General features: G+C 38.8%; 1 protein-coding gene across 2 annotated transcripts in view; it reads right to left on the bottom strand.

The window, feature by feature from the left end:
• npepps (aminopeptidase puromycin sensitive) overlaps positions 1-10,000 on the bottom strand; it is an 87,787-nt gene that overhangs the window by 14,015 nt on the left and 63,772 nt on the right. For both annotated transcript variants that reach the window (XM_061984339.2, XM_061984338.2), the window contains 5 exons: positions 9,678-9,782; positions 9,541-9,601; positions 9,364-9,473; positions 9,240-9,303; positions 9,023-9,162 (listed from right to left, as the gene is read on the bottom strand). In XM_061984339.2, the coding sequence (XP_061840323.1) occupies positions 9,023-9,162; positions 9,240-9,303; positions 9,364-9,473; positions 9,541-9,601; positions 9,678-9,782 (480 nt within the window). The remainder of the gene's footprint in view (positions 1-9,022; positions 9,163-9,239; positions 9,304-9,363; positions 9,474-9,540; positions 9,602-9,677; positions 9,783-10,000) is intronic.

Below are 10,000 nucleotides of genomic sequence, written 5' to 3' on the forward strand. Positions count from 1 at the left end.
AACAACACGAACTGGGACAGATTCAAGTTGCACCAGTGGCCCAAAGATGCGAAAGTGGCAAGAAATTGGACGAAATTTGTTCAAAATACGAGGGTGTGGGGAAAGCCGAAGAAATGGTCAGTCGTTTGTTCCGCACACTTTACCGACGAAAGCTATGCTACGACAGAGATGGCAAGAATGTGTGGATATCCTGCGACACTCAAAGCAGATGCATTTCCAACGATAAAGTCAAAGGAATCTGCCGCCAGACTCCCATTGAATCTGCCCGAGTGTGTGAGCAATTCAGGGACAAAGGACCTCGGTAGCACGGCAAGCAATGGCGGCAGTTTGTTCCCGCAGACGAGCGAGCTAAACCCCCTGGATGTCTTGGCTCACACCGTCCCTTATGCCACCGAAGATGATCAAGAGAAGAATATCGACCCTAGCTTCCCTGGCCTGCTGACATCAACTCCAAAACTGGACAGATCAGCTTTCAGGAAAAGAGAGCGGATGAGGGTATGTCTACAGAATATATTAATTGATGAAAACTTTATTCATTACTCGCGGTTTTATGTAAATTATTATACATAAACTGTGTTTACCAATAATTTAGCTTAAAAACATTTATTTTTTTCAATGATTCGAGTACATTCGGGTGGTCTTGTGTAATGCAGTATTTTGTGTCTATTTAGGTATGGTTAACCTGAGTGCTGAAATCGTGGAAAAATATATGTTCTTAGCGCGCCTGCACTCTCAAAGTGCATGTTGTTGCCAAATGTATTTCATATGCTGTAAACCTAGTTCATAGTTGTTAGTAATTATCTTATCAGACAGTGTTAAGCCGCTGAAATCCGAGTCTGAATCCGAGCTAATGTCGCTATACCTTGCTGTTTGTTTGTATTGGCATCACTGTGTGACGTCACAGGAAAATGGACGGGTGTATATAACGATGGTTAAAAACAGGCACTTTGAAGCTTTTTTTTTTTAGGGATATTGCGTGATGGGTAAAATTTTGAAAAAAACTTCGAAAAATAAAATAAGCCACTGGGAACTATTTTTTAATGGTTTTAACCCTTCTGAAATTGTGATAATGTTCCCCTTTAAAGTTCGTCTAAGTCTAATGTCTAAGTCTAAGGACGAGTGGTCCATCATGGATGCACTTTTAACCATGGCGCTGCCCACCACCGGTGTCCAAAGCTCATTTTCTAACTACCCGCAGCACATTCTAAAAATACTACCAAGAATAAATATTGACATAAAAGGAGCAAACAGAAAAAGTTGCAGTGTTGACACTAATAACAAAGCTGCCATGCAGGCGTTTTTTTTTTTTTTTACTTCAAAACTGGCACTGCTCAAATAAAATACAAACTTATAACCGGCGGATGGATCTGAAAGTGATTGCGAGCAGTTCTTCTCAAATAGTAGGGCGCATGTGACCCCAGGGAACATGCTTTATCAGTATCATGTCCTCTTCCAAAAGCTGTGCACTACACAACAATACATCAGCACAAATTGTTTAATTCATTTTTGTTTTGTAGCTTTAACTGTTTTCTACATTGTTAATATTGCTGATCAATTTGAATGTATTATTATTTATGGACTATTTTTTTTCTGTATCAAATGGTTCAAGTCAACAATATTTTGTAGATAATGTGGGAATAATACTAGAGAACATTTGTATGGTTTTAGGTAGGGATGTCCCGATCCAGGTTTTTGCACTTCCGATCCGATACCAATATTGTTTTTGCATTTCCGATCTGATACCGATACTGACCGATACTGGCCTATCCGAGCATGTATTAAAGTTAAAGTTATTTAGCCTACTTAGTTGTCAGAATCATGTTGAAAAGGGTTTTAGTACTCTTGATAACAACTAGCCAGCTGAATTAGGGGAGTTTGAATAATACACAATGTTTGGTAACAAGAAAGTAACCTGTTTATTCAAGGATAAACACAAAATAGACAAAATTATACATGACAAACAGAAATGGCATCATTGAAACAAGGGCTGGGCGATATGGCCTTTTTTTAATATTGCGATATTTTAAGGCCATATTGCGATACACGATATATATCTCGATATTTTGCCTTAGCCTTGAATGAACACTTGATGCATATAATCACAGCAGTATGATGATTCTATGTGTTTTGATTGATTGATTGAGACTTTTATTAGTAGGTTGCACAGTGAAGTACATATTCCGTACAATTGACCACTAAATGGTAACACCCCAATAAGTTTTTCAACTTGTTTAAGTCGGGGTCCACTTAAATTGATTCATGATACAGATATCTACTATCAGATATATACTATCATCATAATACAGTCATCACACAAGATAATCACATTGAATTATTTACATTATTTATAATCCAGGGTGTGGAGGGGGGCGCCGGATGTAAGTGTCAAAAAGACAGCCAAAAGAGTTTGATATGAGAATAAATCTAAAGTTAAAATATAGGGTAGAAATGCACCCATTTGCAGGAAATGTAGTCTTGATTTTCAACATTTTCTTTCAAGGCTTGCATGTCTACATTAAAACATTCTTCTTCATACTGCATTAATATATGCTACTTTTAAACTTTCATGCAGAGAAGGAAATCACAACTAAAAAAAATCACTAATTTTTTCATACGGTGTTGTGGAAATTTTTGCCCCTGCATTTTGATGGTGTGGACGTGTGGCCCCGAATGGAGATAAGCGTCTCGACAGACGTCACAATATTTGAACAATGATGACGAAAACTGTTTTCTCTGTCGTGTCCGTGTGTCGAAAATTGTTATGCGCTTATTTTTTTTATTTGATTTTGTGCGTGGCATAGATTTGCTATGCGCAGAGGACGCTTAAACAGTGCGCAATTGCACAGGCGAGCACCTTAGAGGGAGCGTTGCTCGCACGGCTGCGCTAGCATCACAGCTAACGTTAGCCATGCTGCTACCTCTCTGCTCGGGGAGGACGTATACGTATGTGACGTATGATGTGACGGCATGGCGTAGTGGGTAGAGCAACCGTGCCAGAAACCTGAGGGTTGCAGGTTCGCTCCCCGCCTCTTACCATCCAAAAATCGCTGCCGTTGTGTCCTTGGGCGGGACACTTCACCCTTTGCCCCCGGTGCCACTCACACCGGTGAACTGAATGATGAATGATGAATGATAGGTGGTGGTCGGAGGGGCCGTTGGCGCAAATTGCAGCCACGCTTCCGTCAGTCTACCCCAGGGCAGCTGTGGCTATGAAAGTAGCTTACCACCACCAGGTGTGAATGATTGATGGGTTCTACATGTAAAGCGACTTTGGGTACTTAGAAAAGCGCTATATAAATCCCAGTTATTAGTATGTGACGTATGACGTGACAGTATGTGACGTATGACGTGACAGTATGTGACGTGTGTAAGAAGGTGCACTTGCTGTCTGTGAGAGGGAGACAGAGGAAAAAGTGAGAAGAGCCTGTCGTGTAATGCCAGCAGCTAAAAGCAACTGCGTGAGAATCCCCAGACCTGTGGATGTGTTGAAGGTGTGCTGGAAAATGCGGAGCGGAAATTAGGGAGCAGCAGAAAAGTGGAATGTATTATTTAAATCGGTGCGTTGGAAAATACGGACCGGAGTTTGTTTTTTTTAAACTGGATCTGGATCGGCATTTTCCCATGCCTTGCCGATACGCAATTTTTGGCAAATATCGGACATCCCTAGTTTTAGGCGAACAAAGTCATAATTACAGAAATAAAATAAAAAATCTGAATTTAGGGTTAAAATAGATAACTACTTTTTTTTTAAATGTTACTTTTATAATTTTAGAATCATGCAGTAATATTACCAGAGCAAGATGGTATGGTTTTACACAAATAAAGTCATAATTACCAGTATATATATACCGGTATATATTTTTTAATTACAAATTACCTCGTGGTTATCATAGTTCATTATCATTCATGACGAATGATGCAAACACGTTTGTTACTGGATACTTTCTAATATGCTTTTGCCTTAGATACTTTGTATGTGTAAGTAAAATGCAACTATAATTATTTGATACTTGTTTGTATTGACTAATCTGTTCATACATTTATTTTTTTGTAGTGTGGAATGGTAGAAAAGTTTTGATCAAGTTAAACGAGTCAAACAGACAACAGTGGTAGTCATGAAAACACTAACTTATTTATTATTAACCGTCTGGAATGGACTTCTGCTGTTTTCTAGTTGAAGTATAGTGAAAACACATTTTATTTTAATAAAGTAATTTGTTGCTGTAAGTTGATCATAGTTCTTTTGTTCCCTTTAATGTTAGTAAGGATATACTGTTCTGCAGACTCATTACAATTTTATAGACAAATGATACCACGGCAGAGAGTGTATGAAGGGGACGGAACAAAACATAATAGAGAAGCACTGATCTAGAGATTGGAAGTGTTGAGAGTAAAAATAAATGTATATGGAGATACGACTTATTTTTAATACTTTTATGGTTGGGGGCCTTTTGGATCCCCGAGACCTTCAGTGTGACTTTTTTTTTATCAAGCTGTAATAGTTTCAAAAAGAATAATGAATCAAAAGCAATATAGTTATGAAGTATGGACATATTTAAGGCTCCAATTGCATAACATTAAATATTACATTTTGTAAAATGTTTTGGTGAAAATATTGCATATTTTGTGTTTTTGCCATAAAAAAGCTAAGTTTTCTATGACAAATAGGGCATAAAATAAACAAAAAAAAAACATTAAAAAATACGGTATTAAAAACTCACAATTGTCGGATAGATCTGAAGTTGATCTAGAGATTTATGCAATAAAAAGTGAAGTGAAGTGAAATGAAGTGAATTATATTTTATATAGCGCTTTTCTCTAGTGACTCAAAACGCTTTTACATAATATATAAGCTACATTTAAACCAGTGTGGGTGGCACTGGGAGCAGGTGGGTAAAGTGTCTTGCCCAAGGACACAACAGCAATGACTAGGATGGTGGAAGCGGGGATCGAACCTGGAACCCTCAAGTTGCTGGCACGGCCACTCCACCAACCGAGCTATACCGCCCTGTGATGACATGACTTATTTTTAACACTTTTATGAATGGAAGCCTTTTGGATCCCCGATACCTTTAGTGTTTTTTTTAGCTGTCATTGTTTCAAAAATAATAATGAATCAAAAGCAATGTTATGAATTATTGACATATTCTGAGCTACAATTACTTCACATCAGAATATTCAGGGTTTTCTTTGGAGGGGAAAAAAAGGGCATAAAACATTAAAAAAAACCATTATGCAATGAATAAAAGGTGTCAGAGTTGTTTTCACTGAGGGCCACATGGCAATTATGTTTGGCCCTTGAGGGCCGCGTCTAACAGTGAATACTATTATTACACAATTTTTTAATGCATTTTATTAGATTTTTTTTTTTAAACTAAAATGTAAAAAAAAATATGATAAGTTGCAATAATTTCACCTCAAAATGTAGTGTATATTACTGTGAATGAAAAAACAGCACTGCTGTTTCTAATGGTAAAAAAATAGCAGCTTAGTTGCCAGAAATTTACTGAAAAATTTACATTTGTTTTTTACTGTAAATAAAAAACTGCAATTTTACAGTAAAATTTTGGCACCTGAGCTGACAGTTTTTTGTTTTTCTTACTACAAATCAACAACTGTAGATTTTTGGTGTATCACTGTAAATGCCAAAACGGCACCACAGTTTATTACAGTAAAAAAAAAGTACTGTTTTTTTTAATTTAGAGAAAAATGCTGTAAAAACCACAGTAAATTACCGTATTTTCCGCACCATTAGCCGCACCTAAAAACCACAAATTTACTCAAAAGCTGACAGTGCGGCTTTTAACCCGGTGCGCTTTATATATGGATAAATATTAAGATTCATTTTCATAAAGTTTCGGTCTCGCAACTTCGGTAAACAGCCGCCATCTTTTTCCCCGGTAGAACAGGAAGCGCTTCTTCTTCTACGCAAGCAACCGCCAAGGTAAGCACCCGCCCCCATAGAACAGGAAGCGCTTCTTCTTCTACTGTAAGCAACCACCCGCCCCCGGAAGAAGAAGAAGCGCGCAGATTTTCGTTTCATTTCCTTTGTGTGTTTACATCTGTAAAGACCACAAAATGGCTCCTACTAAGCGACACGCGTATAACGCAGAATTTAAACTTAAGGCAATAAGTCATGCCGAAGAACACGGAAATAGAGCAGCAGCAAGAGAATATAACATAAATTAATCAATGGTGCGTAGGTGGAGGAAGCAAGAAGATGACCTGCGCCAGGTAAAGAAGACAAAACAGAGTTTCCGAGGGAACAAAGCAAGATGGCAACTGTTGGAGGACAAACTCGAACAGTGGGTTGTTGAGCAGAGAGCAGCAAGCAGAAGTGTCAGCACCATCACTATTCGAATGAAGGCAACAACGCTGGCAAGCGAACTTCACCTGGATGATTTTAAAGGTGGTGCTTCTTGGTGTTTCCGGTTCATGAAAAGACGCTTACAGACTACGGTGTCGTCACGGACTACAAAAGCGGACTCGCACAATTTTTCAGGATTTATAGAGATCCCAAATACAGATCAGCAGGTACCAGAAGGTAAGAAAAGTTGTGTTTGCATAATATTGCGAAACAAAGTGCCAGATAATATGTCTTACCTTATACACACACTTTTCAATTCGGACACCGAAGACGAAGAATTCGAAGGATTTACGAATGAAGAATAACTTCAGAAAGTGAGCGCTATGTTTATTTTGTGTGTTGTGACATTAACGTTCGAGCAACATTATGTTGCTATTGCTCTGCACTATTTTGAATTTTACTATGTTTGTGATTGCACATTTGCGTACATTTTGGGACAGAGTTGTTAGAACGCTGGTTTTTAATATATTATTAAAGTTTGACTGACCTATCTGACTGTTTTTTTGACATTCCCTTTAGCGCAGCGTAGGCGCGGCTTATAGTCCGGGGCGGCTTATAGGTGGACAAAGTTTTGAAATATGCCATTCATTGAAGGTGCGGCTAATAACCCGGGGCGGCTTATAGTGCGGAAAATACGGTACACAATTTTACCATTAAATCTATTGCTACTTTTACATTGCACAATTTGAAGGATAACTTGCTTTGGAATCATTATTATTATTTATTTCTATTTAAAAAATGGTTTGAATGTTTGATAATATATTTTTGCATAATTACACAATATTTAAGTGAACATAATTTGCGATTACATGAAGTACATATATTTTTTTATCCGAGAATAGAAAGAAAGAATACATTTAGTAAGAAAAGTTATACATATTTCCAGGCTTTCGAGGGCCAAATAAAATGAAGTGGCGGGTCACATCTGGCCCCTGGGCCTTGAGTTTGACACCTGTGCAATGGATGGATCTGAAGTCGATTTATAGATATTTAAGTATAAGAAGTAAAAAAAAAAAGTTTTATATATTACATATTTATAACCCTTTAATGAATGAGACCCTTTTGGGTCTCAAGGACCATCATACCTGCCAACTTTTGAAATCAGAAAAACCTAGTAGCCAGGGTCCAGGGGCCGCAGGCCCCGGTAGGTCCAGGACAAAATCCTGGTGGGGGGTTCAGGCCGACGCAAAATGATTGATTGCATTCAGACAGGTTAAAATGTTGCTAAAACCATCACTTTTCTATCAGTCACAGTGACTTTTCAGAACAAAAATATTACAGCAAAAATAATATGGGTTGATTGACATGTTTATTCTGTAAACTAACTTCAATAGTTTGAAATTATTTTGACAGTTAATGCCAGTTATCCTGTCAACCTTTCACAAGACTTCAATTTGTTAATTGAAAGTATAAACAGTATAAACACTTTTTACAGTAAACAAATGGTAAAACAGTACTAAACAATTCCATAAAAAAAAAAATTGGTGTCATTATTAACTTTCTGTCCAAGCTTGTATAATCTACTGCCTTGTTCAATTGTAAAAAATATTCTGTGCCTAAAATTCACATTTCTATCACAATTATCATACTGTAAACATGGTAAGCTAACTTCATTAAAATTAATAGTCCTGTCAATAGCATGGAATTACAATTCAAATGTAGTTTTTTTTGTAAGCCTTTCAAAAGAATTCAAAATATTAAAAAAATTAATGAAAATTAATTTAAGCCATCAGACACTTGAAAAGTGGCACATCACATCTCTAATGTAATCATTTGAACTTTTCAACAGAAATAGCACTGCAAAAATATTAAGGACATACTTCTGTATTTTGGTAGTTATGCTGTCAACATTTAACAAGATTTCTTCAACTTGGGACTTGAAAGCATAAATAGTATAAACACTTAACAGTACAACAGTACTAAACAATTCCAATAGATAACATTGGTGTCATTACCTTTTTGTGGCTAAAATCCAAATTTACGTTGAAAGTTTTCCACTTGTATCGCTAGCAACGGCATTAGACTTGTGTTTTTTTGTCCCAACGTGGTCTTTTACATCGCTAATTCCTCCGTGTCCGATCGAAAAATCTTGTCTGCACAAGGTGCAATTCGCGTAGTTTTTACCCATTTTGGAACGGATAATTATTCCCGGATAGGCTTTTGAATATTCTTCACGGAATGACTGCAGTTTTCTTTTCGGTTTAAGACTGGTTTGCGATTTTTCTCCGGCTGATTCCATGATCGTTCGCTCGTTTGGAAACAATGGCAACTGGTGCCTCGTGCTTGGCAGCGGTGCTATAAATAGCCTCGCGCATGGCATTCGGAATGGCTCGATAGGAAGTTACGGGAAGCAGTATCGATTGTCATTGTTGTTACACGATTTCGTGAATAAAACTTTAAAAAAAAAAATTTTTTTTTTAATGAATGAAAAACCGTATTTTTTATCACTGCAACCGTAACCCGGAATAGGTTGATGAAAACCGTACTAATTACGGGAAAACCGGAGTAGTTGGCAGGTATGGACCATTAATGTTCACCAAAATTGAGAGGAACCCTAATGGTTTTGAAAATGAAAAATATCAAAACGGCCCGCATGCTTTCATTTTCGGTGCGCGGCCCTCTGTGGAAAACGTTTGGACACACGCACACACTCACCTTGATCCACTGGTCTGGGCTTACGCCTGGCAGGGTGACGGTGATCTCGGGCTTGTCCAGTAGAACCTGGAGTTTGGAGCACTTGAGGTCCTTGCTGGTACAAATACTGATGGGTACCATCCAGCAGGGGCAATCCTCACCTGTCGCCGCCCAGGCCCCACGTCAGCCACACAAAGACTTGGAAGGGTCATTTAAGGGTACGGAGTCAAACACTTGCCATTATGTGGTCCGCTGGCACAGAACTTCTTCTGGGATATCTTCAGCACGCGGTCGTTGTCATCCTTTTAATAAGCAGGAAGTCAGTGTGAGGGAGAGTGCAACCGCTTTCAGGTGGACCTCACCTGCTGCTGTTCCACCACAATAATGGGGAAGCCCATCTGCTTGGTCCAGGAGCTCATCACCCGGGCGATGGGTTTCCCGCTGGCCTGTTCCAAACAGTCCCACAGGTCCTCTGCAGAGCACGGAGCAGGTCAAAACTACACATTTGTTTGAGCGCCGTCTTCGAGGCGACGCCATACCTGTCGACGCATTTCTGTGCTGGAACTTCAACAAATACGAGTTCATTCCTTTCCTGAAGTCCTGCACGCACAAAAAAGGGGAAGTTGAGGAAAAGGGGAAGGACGTGAAATAGATCTTTCCAAAATGTGTCGCCCACCTCGTCTCCTACGTAGTTGTGCAGCATTCGGATCACAGACGCTCCTTTGCTGTACGAGATGGCGTCAAAGATTTCATCCACCTCAGAGGGATGGCCAACGTTCACCTGGAGAAGACACGCAGCGTCACACCACGCACTCGTAGGCTGGTTCACTTACGTACGCGTACATCGTCTTTGGACTACACAAGTGCACTCACAGTTAGAGATGTATGGTACAGGCCAAAAGTTTGCACACTCCTTCTCCTCATTCAATGCGGTTTTCTTTATTGTCATGACTATTTACATTGTAGATTGTCACTGAAAGCATCAAAACTATGAATGAA

This window comes from Nerophis lumbriciformis, linkage group LG25 (genome assembly GCF_033978685.3).
Source record: "Nerophis lumbriciformis linkage group LG25, RoL_Nlum_v2.1, whole genome shotgun sequence".
Lineage (NCBI taxonomy): Eukaryota > Metazoa > Chordata > Actinopteri > Syngnathiformes > Syngnathidae > Nerophis > Nerophis lumbriciformis.